This window comes from Hemiscyllium ocellatum, chromosome 4 (assembly GCF_020745735.1).
Source record: "Hemiscyllium ocellatum isolate sHemOce1 chromosome 4, sHemOce1.pat.X.cur, whole genome shotgun sequence".
In the NCBI taxonomy this organism is placed as follows: Eukaryota; Metazoa; Chordata; class Chondrichthyes; order Orectolobiformes; family Hemiscylliidae; genus Hemiscyllium; species Hemiscyllium ocellatum.
In genome coordinates this window covers 108,599,148-108,625,271 of record NC_083404.1, presented here as the reverse complement: position 1 = coordinate 108,625,271, position 26,124 = coordinate 108,599,148, and the positions used below count along the sequence as shown (strand labels likewise).

General features: G+C 40.9%; 1 protein-coding gene across 2 annotated transcripts in view; it reads right to left on the bottom strand.

The window, feature by feature from the left end:
- The window catches only part of elp6 (elongator acetyltransferase complex subunit 6), a 36,064-nt gene extending 10,467 nt beyond the window's left edge, over nucleotides 1-25,597 (bottom strand). The window contains exons 1-4 of one of the 2 annotated variants that reach the window (XM_060824452.1): nucleotides 25,507-25,597; nucleotides 11,715-11,793; nucleotides 6,117-6,187; nucleotides 4,575-4,708 (exon numbers count right to left, since the gene is read on the bottom strand). In XM_060824452.1, the coding sequence (XP_060680435.1) occupies nucleotides 4,575-4,708; nucleotides 6,117-6,187; nucleotides 11,715-11,793; nucleotides 25,507-25,560 (338 nt within the window). In that variant the 5' untranslated portion in view covers nucleotides 25,561-25,597. The remainder of the gene's footprint in view (nucleotides 1-4,574; nucleotides 4,709-6,116; nucleotides 6,188-11,714; nucleotides 11,794-25,506) is intronic. The other variant, XM_060824453.1, reaches the window with a different exon arrangement.
- Between the last annotated feature and the right edge of the window lie 527 nt (nucleotides 25,598-26,124).

Below are 26,124 nucleotides of genomic sequence, written 5' to 3'. Positions count from 1 at the left end.
CAATGGCACTTCGGTCTACTTATAGCATATGGACTGCAGCAGTTCAAGGAGTCAGCAGGACTCCTCTCCAGGACAATTAGGAATGGACAATAAATGCTGGCCCTGCCAATGATGCCCACATTTGAGTGAACTTAAAAAAAATTTGGGGACCAAATATGGATTGCAGGATTTAAGAATATTCCCTATACAATTACAGTAAATCCTTTGTAAGAAACCACTATATCTATTTGCATTTTATAGTTGTACAGCATAGAAACAGATCCTTCAGTCCAACTTATCCATACCAACCAAGATTCCCAAACTAAACTAGTCCACTTACCTAGCCCTCCAAAACATTTCTTAACCATGTACCTGTCAAAATTGCTTTTAAAAGGTTAACTGTACCTACATCTACCACTTCCTCTGGTAGTTCATTCTACATACAAACCACTTATGCGTAAAAATAGTTACTCCTCCAGTCTCTTAAATATTTTTTCTCTCACCTTAAAAATATGCCCTCTAGTTTTGAACTCTAGTTGTATGTTTGCATCCAGCTTTTTTGATTCATTTACCATTAGACACAGATCACCCTGTACCACCACGCTCTGCAATCTCTCCCATTTACATAGTATCCTGTTTCTTAATTCTCTCAAACAGACAAGTTCGCATTTACCCTCACTTCCAACCAAAGAACAGTGATCATGCTTCAAAAATACATAAGGCTGTCAAATGTTGTGAAATATCCTGAGATTATGAGAGAGTTGACCATAAATGCAAGTTCATTTTTATGAAGAAATAGGAAAACAGATTGTAAAATCACATATGTGTTTTACTGCCTTGCGCATATTCTTCACACCATTGTGCCACAGCAGATACATTTTAACTATTATGTCAGTCTCTAAGTCCCATCTGTAAGCATCACTCTTTCAAGGGCATTCACTACATTGTCAGTAGGGCAAGGCTGTTGCACATACTTGAACATTGACCACTGCTCTCCACAGCAATGTTTCAAAAAACCAGATAACAACTTTCACACAGCTGCTAAATCAAGGCCAATAATGCTGTCACAGATAAAGGAACAAGCATTTCAGTTGCAAGTTTATCTATTGTGGAGCTGCGAACATGGAAGAGTTAGGGAAAAAAAAAGTGGAAAAGGGAAAGAAGTGAATCCTAACTCATCCTTTGCCTCCTGAGGTGAGAGTCTACAATTAGTACACATCATTTGAGAGCTCGCTAACTAAACTGGCCAATGCATACATAAACTGTCCCTCCTATCAGAATAATGTTGTGAAATTTGAACAGGTTCAACAAAGATTTACAAGAGTGCTGCCAGTGCTGGAGGATTTGAGCTAAAGGGAGAGGCTGAATATGCTGGAGCTGTTTTCCCTGGAGCATCAGAGACTGAGAGGTGACCTTATAGAGATTTAAAAAATCATGAGGGGCATGGATAAGATAAATAGACACAGTTCAGAGGGATATAGGCCAAGTGCTGGCAAATGGGTTTAGATTAGGTTCGGGTATCTGGTCAGCATGGATGAGTTGGACCAAAGGGTTTGTTTCCGTGCTGTACATCTATGACTCTAAGTGTATCCACAACACAACTTAATCTCATCATCTCTTGTCATCATGGAGTTGTAATTTTAAAAGCTATATGGTCGACAAAATCAGTAATGATACATTTTCACCCCACGTTACGGAAGATGGAGAAATGGTGCTTATTACTGGAAAGAATGTTTGGTTCATCTCCCAACTCACATTTTTCCCAAAGAAGAAGGCAGCTTTCCTCAGAGTAGTATGGGTATGGAATGCACTGGCTGCAATAGTAGTTGACTTGGCAACTTTAAGGGGACTTAAATGGTCATTGAATAGGCATATGGACGAGAATGGAATAGTGTAGGTTAGATGGGCTTCAGATTGGTTTCACAGGTCGGCGCAGCATCGAGAGCCGAAGGGCCTTACTGTGCTGTAACATTTTATGTTCTAACTGGAAGTTCTTCAAGTTGCTCTGCAAACCTATATCCTGAAACTGAGTTACTAGATCTTGTCTAGGTGTAAACTTGAAAGTTAGATCAATGTCAAACATAGGCTATCTAAAAATTAGGTTTTACTCCATGTGTAATTATGAGAATTTTATTTTGACCCTGCCTTAGAATTTGCTTCTGGATTAGGTGCAGTTTCAGAAAGCAAGGTATCATAGCTACCAGTTAATGGAAAGATAAATGACATTGAACGTCAATTTTCAAACCTGGAACTTGCATTACTACTGATAGAAGATGAAGGGGAACTTCACAACCTTTAAATACGTGGATGAGCATGTGAAATGTCATATCATTCAAGTCTATGAGCCAAGTGCTGAAAAGTGGGGTTAATGTCCATGGATTGGCCCTCTAAATGGGCTATATGGCGCTCTCTACAATTTTGAAACTGAGAACTACAGACTTTCAACTGAACTTTGATTTTGATTTATCACCACAGTAGCATCATCCTCTCTTACTAATTCAGCTATTTATCAAGCAATTACTATTGGGACAAAGCCAACACACTTAGACCAGATACCATTATCTACAGGTTTCAGTGCGAATCACAGGTACCTGCTCCAGCAAATCACTCAGCTATGTCAGACTTAGAACAGTCAAAACATCAGATTATCATTTGCCAGAGTAAATAAAATAATTCAGGTCTGATTTGTAATTTCTTTTGCTAGAAATTGAAATCAACGATCAGATAGCTTCTTTCGATTATCTATGCAACACCACACAAGTCTGTTGAAACACATTATTAACTATCCCCATCCTGCACAAGTGTCTAGCTGCAGTCTGAATATTCTTCATTCTACTTCTGCCTCCAATACTCACCAATGAAGAAACTCCTGCCATCGAAATATATCTTTTGAATTTACAAATCATTAATGTTGCTATCTTCTGGGTACAATAACATTATTACATTGTCACTGATGTAGTGATGCAGAGACTGGAATGCCCAATTCAGGGATAGAGAGAGTCTAAATCCCATAGTAGCAGTACGAACATTTAAATTCAGAAACACAAAACATAAACAGCTGATATCTGGTCAAGGGTAAAGTCACTACAGTCCCAGAGAACTATAGGGCTGCTCTCAGAGGGACAGCTGGTGCTGAGTTTAACGTAAAGGTTAGCACGCCTCAGGCAAGGGGCAAGACTACAAAGGCAGGACCTGCATGGTAACCTCAGTTGATATCTGTAGGCAGTTAAAAATATTAAATAAAGACACTGGACAGAAATCACATCGCGTCCACACCCACATGTTGATTCAATTCACTCAAGGACTGGAAAGGCCAAAAAGGTGCTGCAGCTGAGGCAATCTACAGGAAAGGTCCAAAACATGCCCAGAGTCACCACTCACAGAGCCTTGTGCCTCATTCAGCATGGTACATGCCTAGCCCCACTTCATACATCATCACAACTGACCAAATTCTTGGAGATAACTCGTGGCCCGAAGCAAGGAATCCGACTTGCCATCTTCCCTTACCCATAATGTTCTAACAGAGCACAAGATAGAAACTCCATACATTGCACTGGTTCAAGGCAGCTCACTACCAGCTGTTAAAGAGCAGTAAATGGGCATACCTGCAATCATGAAAATGAATAAAATAAATTTTTATTTAATTTCAACAGGTTCTCAGATCTTGAGAATTAGTTGCATTTATTTAAAGAAGATGGTCCCTTGGTAAGGGGATCAAGGATTACAGGGTGAAGGCAGGAGAATGGGATTTAGAAACGTATCAATCATGATCCAATGGCGGAGAAGTCTCAATGGGCCAAATGGCCTCAACTCTGCTCCCATATCTTATGGTCTCACTAAGAAATCAGACTGACAGCCAGCCATTCAGATCTTTATGTACTTTGAGCACAAGCATTCTTTTTTTAAAATTCACTCTTCAGGTGATATCACTGCTACCAACGCTAACATTTCAGGCAGCCCGGTCGCTCAGTGGTGCCTTACAGCACCAGGAACCTGGGTTTGACTCCACCCTCAGGTGACTGTGTGGAGTTTGCATATTTTTCCCGTTTCTGCATGGGTTTCCTCCAGGTATTCCAGTTTCCTCCCTATCTAGAGGTGCAGGTTAGGTGGATTGGCCCGGCTAAATTACCCACAGTGTCCCTAATTTGCAGGATAGGTGGATTAGTCATGGGAAATGCAGGGCTACAGGGGATAGGGTGGATCTAGGTGGATGATCTTCATAAGGTCAGTGTGGAGTTGATGGGCCAAACGGTCTGCTTCCACACTGTAGGGATTCTATGATTTCCTGTTTCTCTCCAGCTGCTTTTCAGAGAATGACATGGTTTTGCTGTAAATTACTGTGCAAGGTCCAATTTAGAGGGCATTTGAAATCAACTGAGTCAGCAAGGGATTTGAGTTAGTTGAGATGAAATTGGATAACGAGAAAAGGTTTCCTTTCCTGATCATTATTTACCAGCTGCATTGAAGGTTTGTAGAAATGGAAGCCAGAAGAAATGGAGTACTGGTCCAGTTTTGACAACAACCTGAAACAGAACATAGGTTGCCTCATTTCTAACATTACTCAGGTCCCTTACAGGTACTTGTATGTACTGTACCTGAGAAACTCAAAAGGGGACAGTGTTGGTGACCTACTGTCCTGTTGCTCCGTAAGTACGGAGTCAAGAGAAGACCGGAGCCCTTCTAGAAACACCAGTTGCCCTTTCTCTCTGGCTGTAGATAGCTGAATACCCTGTAATACAACACACAATTAATTACAGATAATTCAAGGCAGACAACTTTGGGCACAGTTCAACTAGAATCTCTTTTGAGTCCGAGTCCACACTACACCAACAACATATCTGTTGACACTTAGAATGAAATATCCCAAGACGTTTTAGAGAAGCTTTACATGAAAAAACATAAAATATAACACCAAGCTGTAAAAACACCAAGCTGTGAGGTCAGATGACCAAAAGCTTGGCCCAACGTAGGCTTTACAGAGTGCCTCAAGGCTGAAGTGGTGGTGAGGATAAGAGACAAAATTTCACAGCTTAGGGCTCTGATGCAATCAACTACCAGTGAAGAGATTAAAGTCCAAGATGGTCAAAAGACCAGAATTTGATAAGTATTGTTGTCTTGGAGGGTTTGGAGTTGTCAGAGCAATTTGATCAGCTGATCTAAATGCCAGAATTCCATAAACTCCTTGTACATGTCATTGAAACGTGAAATCAGAGAACATCAATCAAGTGCTGGATAGTTATTGTGATTTATATCAACTTTAATATAATTTATTTTAGAGTTTGGATTTTGAAATAGTGGTACGTAGGTTATGACCGGAGTATGAGAGTGGTTAATAATTAACTTGACAGTATTTCTGAGATCATTTTGAAATACTGGTTGAAGATAGATGTATGAGAAAGAAGCTATTTCAGGCAATGGGATACCTCACAGCAAGTATTTTAGTTTGAAAGTTTCAGACCAGAATATTTGATTATTCACAGCTAAGAAAATCTTAACATACAGATGAGTGTACACCTTGGAAGAAGCTATCAAACATTTAAGAGCAGGAATTTGAAAGAAACAGTTAAGTCAAACTAATAGATATGTTAGAGAAATAAATTAATTCTCCCAGTATTTGGGTTATGTAAAGTGATTACGTTGAGACAGATGAAATTGTATTTTTACTGCATTTTAAAATTTTCCAAATTGTGTTATGAGTAAACACCTGGTTTTATTTAATTTTATTTATTTTTGCAAAATAAACTTTTACTTGATTGTTAAACTCAAACCTGCAGCATTGTATGCTTGTATTTCATCAAGGTGAAACAGCACTTTGTTTACTAAAAACAAAACAAAATGATTCATCAAGCCAGATTTCAGTCAGACTTGGCTTATATCCGTTGGGACTATAATAGCGTTAATAGTGACTCATCATGGAAAGGGGGACAGATGACCGAAGCAATCATATTTCAGAATTAATGACATGAACCTTTTTAGCCTCAAGGTAATGCTAAATTGACAGGTGGGAACATAGAATAGTGTACAATATTGGAAATGTATAGAACCTGAAGTGACATAGTCACAGTTTAAACAAAACATACACTACACATACAGCGAAGTGATCTTGAACAGCAAGCCCAGCTATCTGCCATACTTACTAGCTTTTGGGCAACAAGGCTATAATGATTGAAAGACTGGACCAGGCCAAGAAAGCAAACCTTGCAGTTTCCTGTGAAAATAAAACAAACATTAGGCCAAGTACTTCCAAACAAGCTACATACATAACTGTTGTTTACTTTGTATTTTTAAAAGTGCTCTCTCAGGAACTGTTGACTCCAGATATCCTCAGCTTCTGATTTGATTCCAATAATTCCTCAAAAACATAGCCTGAATGAAATTACACCATACCAGTCAGAATTTCAACTGGTCATACTTTAGATATAAAAGTTACACAAAATACCTGAACACTCCTGTTAATGCACAGGGAATGAACAGGTGGAGACGAAAGAATAGTAGTGCCACAAATGTGTAGTGATATCAGTAAATCATCTGGTGTTGGAACCAAATTGACCCCATCAAGAAATTACCAAAGAGCTTTTGAAAGGCAATAAACAATTCTACAGTTAAACAGAGACTCTCTTCAGGTTGGCTGTGCCATAAGTGAAAATAACATTTCACCAAAAGAAACCTGACAGAATGAAAGCCATCATGGGTGGCAAAGTGGCACAGCAGTTAGCACTGCTGGCTCACAGTGCCAGAGACCCGGGTTCAATTCCCGCCTCAGGCAAATGTCTGTGTGGAGTTTGCACATTCTTCCAGTGTCTGCGTGGGTTTCCTCCGGGTGCTCTGATTTCCTCCCACAGTCCAAAAATGTGCAGGTTAGGTGAATTGGCCAAAGAGCTAATTTGCCTGTAGTGTTAGGCGTAGGGATAAATGTAGGGGAATGGGTCTGGGTAGGTTGCTCTTCGGAGGGTTGGTGTGGACTTGTTGGGCCGAAGGGCCTGTTTCCACACTAAGTAATCTAATTCAATCTAATCTAAACTAATGGTTGGCACAATTAAAAAGTCAAAAAAATGGATCTGTATCCCAGATCAAGTTATTCCAATACCTATTATGGAAGTGCAATGCAACAATTTATCATAGCAGCCATTTGTGAGCTTTGAATTATGCAATATTCTGGCTGTAATCTATGACTGTGCAGAGATTTCAGGAAGATGAACAGAGCACTAACGTGATGACACAGGAAGGGATCCAGGGCTGTTGAACTGAACAAGATCACTAATTGCTAAAACCTGAAGGTTGCTGAAAGAAAGGGACAAAGGAGGCGTTGTCATTCATTCACTCCCTGGAGTTCTGCTTACTCCATCTCCAATAACTCAAGTCCACACACCTGTTAAATCTGCAATCCCCTCACTTCAGAAGGGGGACTTCAAAGTTAGGAAAGAGATCAATCTGAGACTGGTACAGTTGAGAACAGAAGCGAGTCAAACAGTCAGGGCAGGCAGGGACAAGCTAGGACTAATTAATTAAACTGCATTTATTTCAATGCAAGGGGCCTAACAGGGAAGGCAGATGAACCTAGGGCACAATTAGGAACATGGGACTGGGATATCATAGCAATTACAGAAACATGGCTCAGGGATGAACACGACTGGCAACTTAATGTTACAGGACACAAATGCGAGAGGAATGACAGAAAGGGAGGCGAGAGAGGAGGGGGAAATGACGTTTTTGATAAGGGATAGCATTACAGCTGTACTGAGGGAGGATATTCCCAGAAATACATCTAGAGAAGTTATTTGGGTGGAACTGAGAAATAAGAAAGGGATGATCACCTTGGGATTGTATTATAGACCCCCTAATAGACAGAGGGAAATTGATAAAGAAGTTTAGAAGGAGATCTCAGTTATCTGTAAGAATAATAGGGTGGTTATGGTAGGGGGACTTAACTTTCCAAACATAGACTGGGACTGCCATAGTGTTAAGGGTTTAGATGGAGAGGAATTTGTTAAGTGTGTACAAGAAAAATTTCTGATTCAGTACGTGGATGTACCTACTAGAGAAGGTGCAAATCTTGACCTACTCTTGGGAAATAAGGCAGGGCACCAAGGTGACTGAGGTGTCAATGGGGGAGCACTTTGGGGCCAGCAACCACAATTCTATTAGATTTAAAATAGCGATGGAAAAGGATAGAACAGATCTAAAAGCTAAAGTTCTAAATTGGAGAAAGGCCAATTTTGACTGCATTAGGCAAGAATTTTCAAAAGCTGATTGGGGCAGATGTTTGCAAGTAAAGGGACAGCTGGAAAATGGGAAACCTTCAGAAATGAGAATCCAGAGAAAGGATATTCCTAATAGGGTGAAAGGAAAGGCTGGTAGGTAAAGGGAATGCTGGATGATTAAAGAAATTGAGGATTTGGTTCAGAAAAAGAAGGAAGGGGTGTGTCAGGTTTAGACAGGATAGATAGATGAATCCTTAGAAGAGTATAAAGGCAGTAGGAGTATACTGAAGAGGGAAATAAGGAGGGCAAAAAGGGGACATGAGATAGCTTTGACAAATAGAAGTAAGGAGAATCCAAAGGGTTTTACAAATACATTCAGGATAAAAGGAAAACTAGGGACCGAATAGGGCCCCCGAAAGATCAGCAAGGCAGCCTTTATGTGGAGCCGCAGAAAATGGGAGAGATACTAAACTAGTATTTTGCATCAGTATTTACTGTGGAAAAGGACATGGAAGATATAAAATGTAGGGAAATAGATGGTGACATTTTGAAAAATGTACATATTACAGAGGAGGAAGTGCTGGATGTCTTGAAATGCATAAAAGTAGGTAAATCCCCACGACCTGATCAGGTGTACCCTAGAGCTCTGTGGGCAGCTAGGAAAGTGATTGCTGGGCCACTTGCTGAGATATTTGTATCGTTGACAGTCACAGGTGAGGTGGCGGAAGACTGGAGGTTGGCTAACATAGTGCCACTGTTTAAGAAGGGTGGTAAGGACAAGCCAGGGAACTGTAGACCAGTGACCCTGACATTGGTGATGGGCAAGCTGTTGGAAGGAATCGTGAGGGACAGGATGTACATGTATTTGGAAAGGTGAGGGCTGATTAGGGATAGTCAACATGGTTTTGTGCGTGGGAAATCATGTCTCTCGAACTTGATTGAGTTTTTTGAAGTAGCAACAAAAAGGATTGATGAGGCAGAGCGGTAGATGTGATCTATATGGACTTCAGTAAGGCGTTTGACAAGGTTCCTCTTGGAAGACTGCTTAACAAGGTTAGAACTCATGGAATACAGGTAGAACTAGCCATTTGGATACAGAACTGGCGCAAAGGTAGAAGACAGAGGGTGGTGGTGAAGGGTTGTTTTTCAGACTAGAGGCCTGTAACCTGTGGAGTGCTGGGTCCTCTACTTTTCGTCATTTATATAAATGATTTGGATGGGAGCATAAGAGGAATAGTTAGTAATTTTGCAGATGACACTAAAATTGGAGGTGTAGTGGACACCAAAGAAGGTTACCTCAGATTACAACGGGATGTTAATTAGATGGGCCAATGGGCTGAGAAGTGGCAAATGGAGTTTAATTCAGATAAATGCTAGGTGCTGCATTTTGGGAAAGCCAATCTTAGCAGCCCTTATACACTTAATGGTAAGGTCCTAGAGAGTGTTGCTAAACAAATAGACCTTGGAGTGCAGGTACATAGCTCCTTGAACGTGGAGTCACAGGTAGACAGGATTGTGAAGGCGGCGTTTGGCATACTTTCCTTTATCGGTCAGGAGTATTGAGTACAGGGGTTGGGAGATCATATTGCGGCTGTACAGGACATTGGTTAGGTCACTGTTGGAACATTGCATGCAGTTCTGGTCTCCTTCCTATCAGAAAGATGTTGTGAAACCTGAAAGGGTTCAGAAAAGATTTACAAGGATGTTGCCAGGGTTGGAGGATTTGAGCTATAGGGAAAGGCTGAACAGGTTGGGGCTGTTTTCCTTGAAGTGTTAGAGGTTGAGGGGTGACCTCAGAGATTTACAAAATTATAAGGGACATGGATAGGGTAAATAGACAAAGTCTTTTCCCTGGGGTAGGGAAAGTCCAGAACTAGAGGGCATAGGTTTAGGGTGAGAGGGGAAAGATATAAAAGAGACCTAAGGGGCAACGTTTTCACGCAGAGGGTGGTACGTGCACAGAATGCGCTATCAAAGGAAGTGGTGGAGGCTGGTAAAATTGCAACATTTAAAAGGCATTTGAATGGGTATATGAATAGGAAGAGTTTGCAGGGATATAGACCAAGTGCTGGAAGGTGGACTAGATTGGGTTGGGATATCTGGTCAGCATGGACGGGTTGGACCGAAGGGTCTGTTTCCATGCTGTACATCTCTATGACTGGCAGCTTAATGTTCCAGGATACAAATGCTACAGGAAGGACAGAAAGGGAGGCGAGAAGAGGGGAGTGGCATTTTTGGCAAGGGATAGCATTACAGTTATGCTGAGGGAGGATATTCCTGGAAATACATTGAGGGAAGTTATTTGGGTGAAACTGAGAAATAAGAAAGGGATGATCACCTTATTGGGATTGTATTATAGACCCCCTAATAGTCAGAAGGAATTTGAGAAACAGATTTGTACAAAGATCTCAGTTATCTGTAAGAATAATTAGGTGGTTATGGGATGGGATATTAACTTTCCAAACATAGACTGGTCAGACTGGAAGGTCCTGAGGTTAGAAGTGATGTCTGAAGGGTTAAATGTTTGTTATCATAAGGTGAGGCATCTTGGTGCAGATTGCTGGAAGTTGTGAGGTGTTGTGTCTCACTGGGATAGCAAGCTGGAAATTAAGCTCTGCTATTTCCAGAATTACCACAAAATGAGATGATGATGTAAATCTGCAAGATTCCCAATTTAGTTGTCTTTAGACCCAGGTTGACAGAAAGCAAAGATTAGGTTCTGTAGAGGCATAGAGTCATGGAGATGTACAGCATGGAATCAGACCCTTCGGTTCAACTCGGCCATGCCAACCAGATATCCCAACCCAATCTAGTCCCACCTGCCAGCACTCGGCCTGTATCCCTCCAAACCTCTCCTATTCATATATCCATTCAAATGCCTCTTAAATGTTACAGTTGTACCAGCCCCCACCACTTCCTCTGGCAGCTCATTCCATACACTCGGCACCCTCTACGTGAAAAGGTTACCCCTTAGGTCTTTCATATCTTTCCCCTCTCACCCTAAACATATGCCCTCTAGTTCTGGACTCCCCATACCCCAGGGAAAAGACTTTGACTATTTATCCTATCCGTGCCCTTCATAACTTTGTAATCCTCTATAAGGTCACCCCTCAGCCTCTGACGCTCCAAGGAAAACAGCCCTAGGCTATTCAACCTCTCCCTATAGCTCAAATCCTCTAACCTGGCAACATCCTTGTAAATTTTTTCTGAACTCTTTCAAGTTTCACAACATCTTTCCGATAGGAAGGAGACCAGAATTGCACGCAATATTCCAACAATAGCCTAACCAATGTCCTGTACAGGTGCATAATGACTTCCCAACTCCTGCCCTCAATACTCTCAAAGGAAAGCATACCAAATGCCTTCACTATCCTATCTACCTGTGACTTCACTGTCAAGGAGCTATGAACCAGTACTCCAAGGTCTTTGTTCAGCAACACTCCCTAGGACCTTACTGTTAAGTGTATAAGTCCTGCTAAGATTTGCTTTCACATCAATTCAACACTAGCTGCCTAAAAATACAATGCCACTTACCTTTAAGATAAAAAGAAAGAAAGTGATGTACAAGGAAACTTCCATCTGTCTGCTTATCACAAAGGAGCACAGCTTTTCCCTGTTTTGGAGAGGCAGAGAAAAATTTGTTTTCGCATGCGAAGCTTCTTCACAGAGCAAACAAAAGGAACAGGAGTAGGTCATTCACACACAATACCTTAAACTTTATGATCATAACACTTTGGCTTTGATTACTTACATGCAGAAATTGTTTGACGATACTAAACCTAGCTGAATCCTTTAACATTTTAAACACCTCAATCAGATCACCTAACATAGGCAGCATGGTGGCTCAGTGGTTAGCACTGCTGTCTCACAGCGCTAGGGACTCAGGTTGGAGTCCAGCCCGTGTGGAGTTAACACATTCTTCCTGCGTCTGCATAGGTTTTCTCCGGGTGCTCTGGTTTCCTCCCACAGTCCACAAAAAAGTGCAGGTCAGGTGAACTGGCCATGTTTAATCACCCATAATGTTAGGTGCATTAGTCAGAGGGAAATGGGCCAAGGTGGGTTTCTCATTGGAGGGTCGGTGTGGACTGTTGGGCCAAAAGGCCTGTTTCCATACTGTAGGAAGTCTAATCTAATCAAAAATGTTCCTAGACTCAAGGGAATAAAGCAAATTTTGAAACATGTCTTCAAAAATTCATCGTTAGAACACTGGTATCATTCTGATTCATCAGTGCTCTGCTCCCTTCAAGGCCAAATTAGTCCCACTACTCCATCGGTCACAACGTGAAATAAAAATACTTTTGTTACTCAGATGATAAATTCAATATGCTATTTATATCAGAATTTAAATGAAAAGGTTTATCAGACTTCTTACACAATTAGTGGTTTACCAAAACAAAGCCTACTCAAATAAGTCAACAGTTAGTTAGCATAAATCACGAATATATAAGTATAAATGTTTCTCTTGCCAAATATCCCCAAGCAGACAAATGTGCATACACACTTCAAGGAGGATGAACCACCCATGAATAACAAAAGTGGTCAAGGAGAATATCCAAAATCTAAGACATACAAAGCAGAAAAAACTAGTTGTAGGTCAGAGGATTTTGTTTTTTTTAAAAAGGAATTAAAAAGTAACTAACTAAAAAGCAACTAAGAGAGAAAATGCATTATGAAAGTAAATTGGCAGAAACAAAAACAAAGAAAGAGTTTTTCCAAGTGTACAAAATAAAGGAGTCTAGCAAAATATTGTGGAACCCTTGGGAATGAATTTAGGGAATTAATAAGGGGGAAAAAACAAGGAAATGGCAGATAATTTAAATACATTTCACATCAGTGTTTATGACAGAGGATTCTGTAAACATACCAAAGATAGCAAATAAGGAAGGTGCTAATAGGTGGAAAAATCCTTTAATAGTCTCGAATACAAATGGCAAAGTATTCAACAAACTAATGGGACTAAAGGCAGATAAATTACCAAGACCTGACAATTTGCATCCAAGAGTTTTAAAAGAAATGGCTTTAGAGAAAGTGGAGGAACTGTTCAAAATATTCTCTTACACATTTGATTTTAAATTTCCAGCAATTGAAAAACCAGTATGTAACACCCATATTCAAGAAGGAATGGAGACAGGAACCAGCTAGCCTAACAGGTACCATTGGGAAAATGCCACACAAAAGAGCATTTCACAAGATAGGAATTCACCATTTTAGTGACAACGTATTAGCAAGATCAAGATAATTTACTTATTTTAGATTGGAAAGACATAACTAGTGCAGTGCCACAAGGTTCAGTACTAAGACCTCATTACACCATCCATATTAATGACTTGAAGGAGACAGCAGAGCATACTACATTTAAATTTGCTGATGATACAAAACTAGGAAGGACATTTCTTAAGGACATAAGAAGTCTGCAAGGTGATGTAGATAGGTGGGGTCTCTGGATTAAAAACTTGGTAGATTGCATTTAATGTAATCAACTACGAGGTCATGGACTTTGGTGAGAATCAAAAGGCAGACTACCTCAGAATTACAGGGTAGATCAATGAGAGAATTTAAAAGAGAAGATAGATTTTTGAAAGATTAGAGGAGTGAGAGGAGCAATTTATTAGCCCAAATAAGGTTGCCTTGATGTAAAAGGCAGTCACTGGCAACTCAACACTTTTGCTCATTCTTGAACTAAGGCTGTAACAAAGCCATGAGTTGAGTGGTATGGTACTGGAAAAGCACAGCAGGTTAGGCAGCATCCACGGAGCAGGAGAATCGACATTGCGGGATAAGCTCTTCATCATTGTGCCCCAAATGTTGATGCTCCTGCTCGTTGGATGCTGCCTGACCTACTGTGCATTTCCAACACCATACTCTTCATTCTGATCTCCAGCATCTGCAGTCCTCACTTCCTCCCAGGAATTGAGTTATCCTGACAGAACACACATTAAACATTAGTAAAAATGTTATTGCTGAACAAGTATCATTTGATTGCATGTCAATGACCACTTCCATCACTTTATTCATGATTGAAAGTAGACAGGTAGGCACCACACATTAGGTACGTCCCTTTGTACTCTAGATTGAACCAATGCTGATCTTTAGGTTTGACGGTCATGATAGGGTGGGGAATATGCTGAGTCATAAGATTACAGACTGATTGAATACAATTCTGCTTTTGGCCCATAGTACATCATGGATGCACTGTTGATTTGCTACATCTGATCTACATCTTCCCAATTTAGCACCATCGAGTCAAAGATGTATAGCATGGAAACGGACCCTTCAGTCCAACTCGTCCATGTTGATCAGATATCCTAACCTAACCTAGTCCCATTTGCCAGCACTTGGCCCATATCCCTCTAATCCCTTCCTATTCATAAACTCATTCAGATGCCTTTTAAATGCTGCAACTTACTAGCTTCCACTTCCTCTGGCAGCTCATTCCATACACTATCCTATGTATGAAAAGGTTGCCCCTTAGGTCCCTTTTATATCCTTTCAGTCTTACACTAAACCCATACCCTCAAGTTCTGGACTCCCCACATTCCAGAGAAAAGACTGCGTCCATTTATCCTATCCATGCCCCTCATGATTTTATAAACCTCTATAAGGTCACCACTCAGCCTCCAACGTCCAGGGAAAACAGCCCCAGTCTATTCAACCTCTCTCTATAGCTCAAATCCTCCAACCTTGGCAACATTCTTGTAAATCTTTTCTGAACCCTTTCAAGTTTTCACAATATCCTTTTAATAGGAAGATGACTAGAACTGCACACAATATTCATGATGGAGAGTATCCTTAGAGTGAAGTACCTGACCTCCACAATGACTGATGATCACGCTTATCAATATTGCCACAGGTAGATGTGTCAGGAGATGGTGAGGTTGATTTCACATAGGTTTTCACTCCTTTTGGCTCCCTCATCATCTGTCACATCCTCAAAGACATGGCCAGCTCAGTCAGTAGCGGTGCTTCCTGGTCACAGACACTGGAGTCCCCAGAGTACATTCTGTGACCTTGACTCCCTCAGCATTTCCTCCAAGTAGCATGAGTGCTGATTCATCTAACCAGAAGTCTGGAGTCAATGTTGAGGCCTCCTTGGATAACTCCCTGAATTGTAGACCATTGTCCCATCTCTGCTGGATCCATCCTACTGGTAGGACAGACACATAGTGATGATGATATCTGAGACAGTCATACTTGGTAGGGTCAACATGAAAAACAGACCCTACGGTCCAACCAGTCTATCCCAAATATAATAGGAGAAAGTGAGGACTGCAAAATGATCAGAGCTGAAAAATGTGTTGCTGGAAAAGCGCAGGAGGTCAGGCAGATTCTCCTGCTCCTTTGATGCTGCCTGACCTGCTGCGCTTTTCCAGCAACACATTATCCCAAATATAATCCCAAGCTCAACTAGTCCCACCTGCCTGCTCCGGGCCCATATCCCTCCAAACCTTTCCTATTCATGTATGTATTTAAACGTCTTTTAAAATGCTGTATTTGTTCCTGCATCCACTACTTTCTCAGTAAGTTCATTCCACGTGCAAATCACCCTCTTAAAAAAAATTTGCCTGTTTTTTTTAATCTCTCTCCTCTCACCTTAAAAATGTAACCCCTCGTCTTGAAAATCACCCATCCTACCATTAACCCTTTCTATACTTCAATATCTTATAAAACCTTTCAAGCTGCTATACTCAAGTGTAAGAAGTCCCAGCCTATCCAGCCTTCCTTTATAACTCAAACATTCCAAACCCAGCCACATCCTAATACCCTCTCCAGCTTAATAATATCCTTCCTAAGCTGGGTGACTAGAACTGGACACAATATTCCAGAAGAGACCTCACCAATGTCCTGAACAACCTCAACGTGACTTCCCAACTCCTATACCCAAAGGACTCAGCAATGAAGGCAAGCGTGCCAAATGTCTTTTTAATAACCCTGTCTCTCTGTAACATAAGTTTCAAAGAATTGTGTACCTACACCCCTAGGTGTCTGTTTTACAACACTACCCAAGGCCCTACCATTAACTGTATAAGCCCTACCCTTGTTTGTTGTACCAAATGTAATATCTCCATCTGCCATTTTTCAGCCCATTGACTCATTTGATCAAGACCCCTTTGTAATCTTAGAAAACCTTCAACTGTATCCAATTGGCAAACTCACCCTGAATCCCATGTTACCCTACTTTACTAATTAGTCTACCATGCAGAATCTTGTTAAAGGCTTTACTAAAATCCAAATAAACAATGTCTACTGCTCTGCCACCAATATTTTTGGTAAGAAAAACTCAATTTGTGACATGATTTTCCTTGCACAAAACCATGTGAGTATCCTTAAACAATTTTTGCATCTCTAAATACCCATAAATCCACTCTTTTATAATTATATCCAATACTTTATTCACAACTCACTTGTCTATAGTTCCCTGGTTTCTTCTTACAACCTTCTTAAACGAAGGTATAGCATCAGCTAACCTCATCAGGCACCTTACCTTTGATGATGCAAATATTTCTGCAAGGAGTCTCAATTTCCTCCCCTACTTCCCACAATGGTTTGGGATAAATTAGATCAGGTCCCAGAGATTTATCCATCTTTAAATTCTCTAAGTCCTCCCAAACTTCCTCTTCTGTAATATAAACTGGTTTTTAAAACAAAGTTTATTTCTCTGCATTCTCTCAACTCCATTTCTTTCTCCATTATAAAAAAACGATATTAAATACTTATTTAGTATCTGCCTCATCTCCTGGGCTTCAACACAAAGACTATCTTTAAAAGGCCCTACCCTCTCTCTAGTTACGGTCTTGCTCCTAATGTATTTGTAAGTTCCGTAAAGACAAGTGAGTAAAGTGTAAACTCCATTTTTCTCTTCCAAATGCTGCCCAATTAAATATTTTCAGACATGTCCTGCGTTTAAGAATTCCAGTATTTGACTTTTGCATTAATCTATTTTACTCAGCACCTAAACTACATTAGTCTTCAATCCTACTCCTGAATGGACCCTCAACAAGATGTGGATTAGTGGTGCTGGAAAAGCACAGCAGTTCAGGCAGCATCCGAGAAGCAGTAAAATCGACATTTTGGGCAAAAGCCCTTCATCAGGAATACAGGCAGAATGCCTGAAGGGATGTGCCTTTGAAGGCAGGATTTCAAGAGAGATGGTCTCAACTAACGTCCATATGAGATTTGAGTAAATAACAAACAGAGGCCCCCAATACAACTGAATTCCAGAGGTGAAGTGAGAATGACTGATATCACAGCTACATTTGACAGTGTGTGACATCAAGGAGCCCGGGCAAAACTACAGTCTATGGGAAACAGGGGCAGAGTTATATCCAACACAAAGGATGATGATTGTGGCGATCAGTCTGCTCAGCTCTAGGACATTTCTGTAGGAGTTCCTCAGAGAAGTGCTCTCGGTCCAACCATCTTAGTTGCTTCATCATGACCTTCCTTCCATTATTAGGTCAGATGTGGGGATGTTTGTTGATGACTGTGCAACATTCATGATTCCTCACATAATGAAGCAGATCATGCCTAAATGTAGCAAGACCTGGACAATATTCAGTCTTCAGCCAATTAGTGGCAGGTTACTCATATTATAGAAGTGCCAGACAATGGCCATTGCCAAAAAAGAAATGAATTAAATCATTGTCCCTCTCTGCTCAATAGCATTATTATCACTGAATATCCCACTATGAATATCTGAGGGGCAAGGGTGAGGGTTATTATTACTGCTGATAATGTGTTGCTGGAAAAGCACAGCAGGTCAGGCAGCATCCAAGGAACAGGAAATTTGACATTTCGGGCATAAGCCCTTCATCAGGAGTCCTGATTCCTGAAGAAGGGCTTATACCCGAAATGGCGAATCTCCTGTTCCTTGGATGCTGCCTGACCTGCTGCACTTTTCCAGCAACACATTTTCAGCTCTGATCTCCAGCATCTGCAGACCTCACTTTCTCCTAGAAGCTGAGCTAAGCTTGTGATATAAATATTGTGGCCGCAAAAGCACATCAGAATTTGGATTCCTGCAGTTCCTAAATTGGCTCCTAACTCCCAAACGCTTATCCATCATCTACAAAGCACAAGTCAGTAGTGTGTTGGAATACTCCCCTCTTGCCTGGATGAGTGCAGCTCTAACAACACTAGAAGCTTGACACTATACAAGACACAGCAGCCTGCTTAATTGGCACCACACGCATAAACCTCCACTCCCTTCACAACTGACACTCAGTAACAGCAGTTTGTACTGTCTACAAGAAGCACTGCAGAAATTCAAAGATCTTTCGATAACCCCTTCCAAACCCTCAACCACTTCCATCTAGAAGAACAGTAGATATCTGGGAATACCACTGCCTGCGATTTCCCCTTCAAGCCATTCACCATCCTCACTTGGAAATATATCGATGCTCCATCAATGTCAAAATCCTGGAAATCCCCTCAAAATAGCAGTGTGGGTAATGAACTGCAGCGGTTCAAGGAGGCAGCTCACTTCCAACTTCTGAAGGGCAACTAGGGAACAGGTAATAAATGGTGGCCAGCCAAGGAATGCCCATGTGAATTTCAAAAAGTCACAACACCTTAAGCACTTACAACACTTTGAGATGTGATTGCACAAAACTTCAAAGCTTAGTGAGATCAAACTATTCATGAAATGTCCAATGATCAATGTTCATTATAGCAAGATGCTGAACAGATTGGGACTATTTTCCCTGGAGCATCAGACGCTGAGGGGTGACCTTAGAGGTTTATAAAATCCTGAGAGGCATGGATAGGGTCAATAGACAAACAAGACATTTTTCCTCGATGGAGGTGGGGGTCCTAAATTAGATGGCACAGGTTTAAGATGGCAGGGGAAAGTTTTAAAATGGACAAAACAAGCAGCTTGTTCACGCAGAGGATGGTGCAGGTTTGGAGTGAGCTGCCAGATGAAGTGGTGAAGGCTGGTATAATAACATTTAAAAGGCATGAGTATATGAATAGGAAGGGTTTAGAGGGATATGAGCGAAATGCTGGAAAATGGATCTAAATTTAAGATATCTGGTTGGCATGGACAAGTTGAACTGAAGTGCTGTATGTCTCTATGATGCCATGACTGTATTTGCCCCATCAAGTCTGCCCTGACCCTCAGTATTCCTGCTTGAGAGTACAATAGGAATTCTGTGGAAAACTGTTGTAGAGGCAGAGTTCATTTACTTAAGAAATACACTTTCCTGGGAAAAAAAATCTTAAAAGTGAGGAGTTTTATTTTAGTAACTCAAAAAATTATTAAACCTGTTCCGCAACATCTGCCTATCGAGCTGAACCAGTTTTTCTTTCAAATATCCTGTCTTTCACAATAACGTAGGATTTGAATAGCATTTCCTGCAGATTACAATGTCACCCATAAAGGCAGTGATGAAACAGAAATCACAAAATCAATGTCCAAAGTCCAAGGACCCCATGCCAAAATGTTCCAATTAAACCTCACCTGGAAGGTAATGTTCAAGTCTGGCCAAGAGATAATGATAAAAAGGAAGTGTTGAAACCCTGGAGACAGTGGAAAAGAAAATCTAAACAACCATGATTTGGTGGCGTCGGAGGTTTCAAGAAAGCCTGTATGAAATTTACCATAAACTCAAGTAAAAGTCAATCTTGTTTAACTTTGTTAAAAATTGACTTTTAATTCAAAATATATAAACTCATTCTATTTAGCATCACTTCTGCTGATGTCTAACCTGGTGCAAACTTGTTTGATAGAATCATAGAACAGTATACTGTTGATGGTAGCTAGTGTCAAGATTAGAGTGCTGCTGGAAAATCACAACAGGTCAGGCAGCATCTGAGGAGCAGGAAAATTGATGTTTCCTCCCTGCGCACATCAACACATGATACTACCTTGCTAACGGGTGCAATGTTCCTGCCAATGCCACTCTTTAATAAGGCAACAAAATGCAATGATAGGTAGATAATCTAGTTCACATCTCAGGTTATTGAGATTGCAGAACAAGACAAATAATTCTGTAGAAGTTAGAGAATTCAAGATATTGGAAAAAAGAGGAAGCACTTTTTGAGAGTCTAGGCAGATGCCAAAGAATAAACGTGCAAACAGAAAAGTTTACTGCATGGCTGCATTTAGAAATTAAGTTGCAAAATACACTAATGAAAACTGGTCAGAACAGATTTAGTTTTTGTGGATCTACCCCATTTTTGTACTGAAAGCAGCAGCAAAAAAAATTAGACATTGGAGATTTCAAAGTCAGCCCTCAATGGTGTACCAGGTTTATGAAGAGAAACAATTTTGCACTGTGATAGGCGGTCAACATTTTACTATTTTAATTGTAAATGCCATAACAAAAAACACATTTTGCCCCCTTTTGTGCTTCTTTTGTGGATGGTGTTTTTGGGAATAGTATCCAATTTTTCACCTTTGTGATAATGTGGCAATGGTGAGGATGGATTTCAACTTTTTCAAAATATTGTACGTGTAAAAGTTAGCTCCTTAATTTTTGATTAAAAATTTCATCTTTAAAAATTGACTTTTACACACTAGTATGTATGATGCACTTTCCAAAGCTGGAAGGGTACAGCAAGGAGGTAACAAAAAATAACATACTACCCAGAGAGTTAAACTTGAAATACCTCTCCATGTTGGCCTTGCAGTAGATGCTAGGGATGCAGGTTCAAATCAGAACAAAGCAAATTTAAGACTGACACAGAAGGTTTTTTTGGACTAACAAAACTGACATACAGAAAAAAACCCACTGATTAATATAGTTGCAGGAAAAGCCAAAGGATTGCATAGCATCTTGGATTTCAGGACAGGTAGGACCATAGGTTCATTTCTGACAAGAGTTGGGTGTAATTAGGCTCCATAACTACCTTCTGAAAGAGTCACTGCAGCAATCCAATGCACCACTTTGTGGCCATAATCAAATGTTATAATGCAATCAGTTATGAAATTCAGAAGCACGCAAAGATCTATAGACAAAAATATTAAAATGGAGGTCATTGTGAAAGAAATCAGAATAAGTAATACAGGGTGAAAAAGTAAAAAATATGGATTTCAGGGTTTTTTCTCCCCCACTACTTGACCAGCCATATATCCTTGTCAAAAGAAAAAGCATGGAGCTGGAAATGCACAAGTCAGGCAGCATCTGAGGAGCAGGAGAGGCGACGTTTTGGGCATCATCCTTGGTCTGTTAATTAGCCAATACATTGCAGGTTATCCTTTATATCACTGCCTTTTTAAAATTAACTGCGCTTCAATTGTAAACTTTTCTTGCGCAGAAGAAATGCCAACACAACTAAAAGCTTAATTCAGCTTCTTTCCATAGATCCAAAAATAAAATGAGGTGTCAAAACGGTAAAGCTACAATACAGGGTGACTTGCATGCGAAACAGCCACATGCAGCACGCATCAGACAAAGCCATGTGATGGACAGCCAACAAATCAGATCTAACCTCTACAGTCTCCTGAAAAGTAGTGAACAATAAAATAACTAACAGAAGGCAGCAGCTCCACAAGCATTCCCTTTGCCAACAATGGGTTACCCAGGACATCACTGCAAAAGACAAGACTGAATCATTGCATCTATCTTTAGCCAGAAGTATTGAGATGATCCGTCCTGGCCTCCTCCCAATGACTCAGGAATTACAATGCCAATCTTCAGCCAATCCCATGTCGCATCAGGAAACAGCTGACGGAATTAGATTCCACAAAAGGTTTTTGGTCACGACAATATTCCAACAATAGCACTGAGATTGTGGGCTCAAATAGCCATCACACCCCTTAGCTAAACTGTTCCAGTACAATTAAAACTATTCAAAAACAATTGCCCAGGTACATACTGTCAACAAACAAAAAACAGAACAGATCTAATCCAGCCAGTTAGCACCTAATCTAATCTTGATCATCAGCAAAGTGAAAGATGATGTCATTGAGAGTACTATGAATCGAAGTTTTTCAATAATGACCTGCTTACTGATGCTCAGTTTGGGTTCTACCTAATTATATAATTGCAAACATGGACAAAAGAGCTCACAGTAAGTGAGGGCGACTGTCCTTGACATCCAGTCAAGGAGATCTGACCAAGTGCCCTATCAAAGTGCCCTAGTGCTGATGGGAATCAGAGGGAAAATTCTCACAAACTCGAATTCTATCCAGCACAAAGGAAAGTGGCTGTAGGAGTATGAGTATGCTATTTTCGTCCATTGAATCTGTTCTGCCATTTGATGAGATCATAGCTGATCTGATAATTGTCAACTCTATTTTCCTTCCTTATCGCCATAACCCTTACTGACTAAAAGTCTATTTCAGCTTTGAACAAAGAATGAGTTCACCTCCACAAGCTAAAGAAATCCATAAGTTGACTACACTCAGAAGAAATTCTTCCTTATTTCAGTCTTAAATGGGCAAAATCTTCTTCAAATTATGCCCTCTGGTCCTAGACTCTCCCACAAGGGGAGAAACTCTTCATGTTAAGCCCTCAAAGAATCTTATGTTTCAACAAGATTTCCTTCATTCTGGTAAACTCCAATGAAAGTAAACCTAAATTACTCAACCTCAGAAGAAAATCTCTCCAGATCAGAGATTAATCTCATTAGAGCCCTTGCTGACTTTTCATTATCATTTTTGCTTTAAAATCAATTTTTTTTTGGAGCTGGGAACTGAGAGGTAAAGACGAGTTTTGAACTCATCAGTAACTGCTTGCATTAAAAGGAAAATAGACCAAACAAGCTTTCATTTGTGAGGCCAGGTTTGGAAGTTAATTGCAGGCTGGTTCCTCATCAAGGTTCTGCAGATGCTTAATCACTGGGGAAGAGCATTATATTTAAACAGAGCAGACATTGACTACTTTTCCAGGTACTGACTTCATTAATAGCCAATCTGGAAAAGACCTTATGCTCAAAGACTGCAGACATCAAATCGTAATGGGGACCTTGTGGAGAAGATGGTTAGTCCATCCAGGGAGTGGATAGACCCAGAGTATGAAGGGGGTTTGGACTGGCTGTAGATGCTACAGCATTAAAATTCAAGAGCTCTCTGCCTAACCTCTCACAGCAGCTCTTGGAAACTCAGTAGAAAATTAAGTATTACTACCCTTCTCAAAATGAACAGAAGAGGTACCATGATCATTCTCTTCAGAAAATCAATTAAGAAACCATCATCCATGCTGTGGAACAACATATCATGGAAACCATTTAAATAATCTGGCCAGTTTTGCTATTTTAATTTATTTATCCCTTAACAGTATTTATTTGTCTGTCTTTTAAGACAACAGGGCTGAAAAAAGGCTTTTGCTTTCAAAACACATATAATAACTAAATTATTTTGTCGTTTAATTTTGCCTCTGCCAAAGTTACTACATTGTTAATAAACTAAGCTGATTCCTTTCCAGAATTCCAATAGATTAGATTAGATTCCCTACAGCTTTGAAACAGATCCTTCAGCCCAACAAGTCCACACCGACCCTCCAAAGAGTAACTCACCCAGATCCATTTCCCTTTTTCTAATGCACCCAACACTATGGCCATGATAAATTACCCAATTCACCTGACCTACACATCTTTGGTTTGTGGGAGGAAACCAGAGCACCTGGAGGAAACCCACACAGACGTTGGGAGAATGTGCAAACTCCACACGGATACAGTCGCCCAAGGCAGGAATCGCATCTGGGTCCCCAGAGTTGTAGCCACCAAGCCACCAAACATGCAGACCCAGAAACTGTTCAGCTCCATAGGAGTAACTCACATAGCTGTTAGCACTCAGAAGGCGCTGGACTTCGATAACATTCCACAGATTAATCAGCTATTTGTTGCCAGCTGAATCTCCTTTGTGCACACCCAATTTTCAGCCTATCTACAGGAACCTCCTTCATTGTTTACCCAACAGCAGTGCAAACACTGCTTACGATGAGCATCAGATAACTTGCTTTAATAAAACAGTACTCCTTTCCACTATCCTTGATTTTTAAAACTTTTTTTGTTTCAGTCTAGCATCAAAAATACAGACAAATAAAACACAAACAGCTTTTTCAGAAGGGACTGCAGTGATTCAAGGAGGCAGCTCACCACCAGCTGGAGTTGGGCCAATCAAGTGACATTCATATCCTTTGAATGAACTGAAAAAACTCCTCGTGCAGCAGCACTTTTTTGATTTTATTTTTACATTTTAAAATGGCTGTGCTCTACCTTCATTATGCCTAACCATTTGAACAGAGGCCTGAAAAAGCAGCAGTGGAGCATTTTGAAATCAAAGAGGAGCAAACCAAGAAATTAAGGGAGTTCCGCTGTTTTAGGGACCATAAACATGTCAAAATTACTTCCAACCATAGCAGAGAAGAGGACAGTCGACAGAGTCAGAAAATTGAAAGAAGTGGTTTATGCTTGAGAAGACTATGGTTGTCTTTATTGGTCACAGTCATTCTGAAAGAGTTGGTGTTTGTTAGTTATAGTACAATACAAACAAACAAACAATTTAGCAAGGAGGACAAAGTGAGGACTGCGAATGCAGGAGATCAAAGCTTAAAAATGTGTTGCTGGAAAAGCACAGCAGGTCAGGCAGCAAAGGAGCAGGAGAATCGACGTTTCAGGCATAAGCCCTTCTTCAGGAACAATTTAGCAGCAAGAGTGAGACAGAGGGTATAATCTCAGAGTAAGGGAATGGTCACTTCAGAGCAATTTCTTCAGATTCTTGAAGATTCAGATTAGCCATGATCTCATGGAATGGTAGAGATTTGATGGGTAGATGATCAGCTATGATCTGGAAAGGTGGAGAGGGCTAGAAAAGCTAAATAGCTTACTTGTACTCAATGTCACTGTCCACACTGATTCATTCATAAACCCATAAGAAGCCCCACCAACCAAACTCACAGAAAACCTTGTCCCACCGGAGCCCCACAGCAAGTCCGGTGCCCACTTCCCCACACTCCCAGATATGATCCACTGCAAATCCCTATCCCTTTCCCTTTCCCTCTTCCCAATCCCAGACAATCCTCACAGCAAGTCACCCTCTGTCTTCAAAGTGATGTGCGAACAAGGCAAGGGTGACACGTGTGTAAAAAAATATTGAGTGGTTAGAATGTGGAATGTACTGTCTGGAAATGTGGTGGGGAACAGATTCAAGGTGGCATTGGATAGCTATTTTGAAAGTAAGTGTGCAGGGATATGGGGCGAAGTGAAGAAACCAGGGATGGTGCAAGCATGATGGGCTGAATGGCTTCCTTCTGCACTGTCATGATTCTGCAATTCCCCACAGGAAGCCCCTTTCCCTCCCAGCAGATCCCTCCTTGTCCACGCCCCCAACATAGGCCCGAAGTCCAGCCTGCTTGCCCCATCACAGAGGCGCCCAGTTTACCTGCTCGCAGGTTTCGGGAGTTGTACCAAGGATGTCGTTCAATTCTGGGAACATCCTGCAGGATCAGGGGTGCCCCACGTGACTCCATCCAACGGCCGTCCCGCGTGACGTGACGCCGAGGCCCTTACGTGTTGACGTCACGGCGGGGGGGGCAGGGTTGCTCGGTAATGGGGCTCCCCCTGGCTGCGAGCTGCCGGATGTGCAGCTGCTGACCCATGGACTCGATTGAAATTGTACAATCAAGGGAATGGTGGCAGCATTCTTCAGAACTGTGCTCCCTCCACCAATGGGAACCGTTTGTTGCTCTCGACTCCAAACCCTTGATGATTTTTGAACACCTGGATCAAATTTCCTTTCCAAATTTCCCTTATCCACGGAAAACAGTGTGGCTTTTCCAGTCTTATCTACACAACTCTTCACCACAGAGTCATCACCTGACAGGGAAAAGCTCACTCTCAGAATCATACTGAACAGAAGAGGACCTTCGACCCAAACCACCAAAAATATGCAAGTGTCTGCACCATCAGATTGGAAAAGAATTTTTCTCGAATCCCCTATGAACCTCCTGCTTTTGAATTTGAAATGATACCCTCTTGTTATTGGTCCTTCAACTAAGAG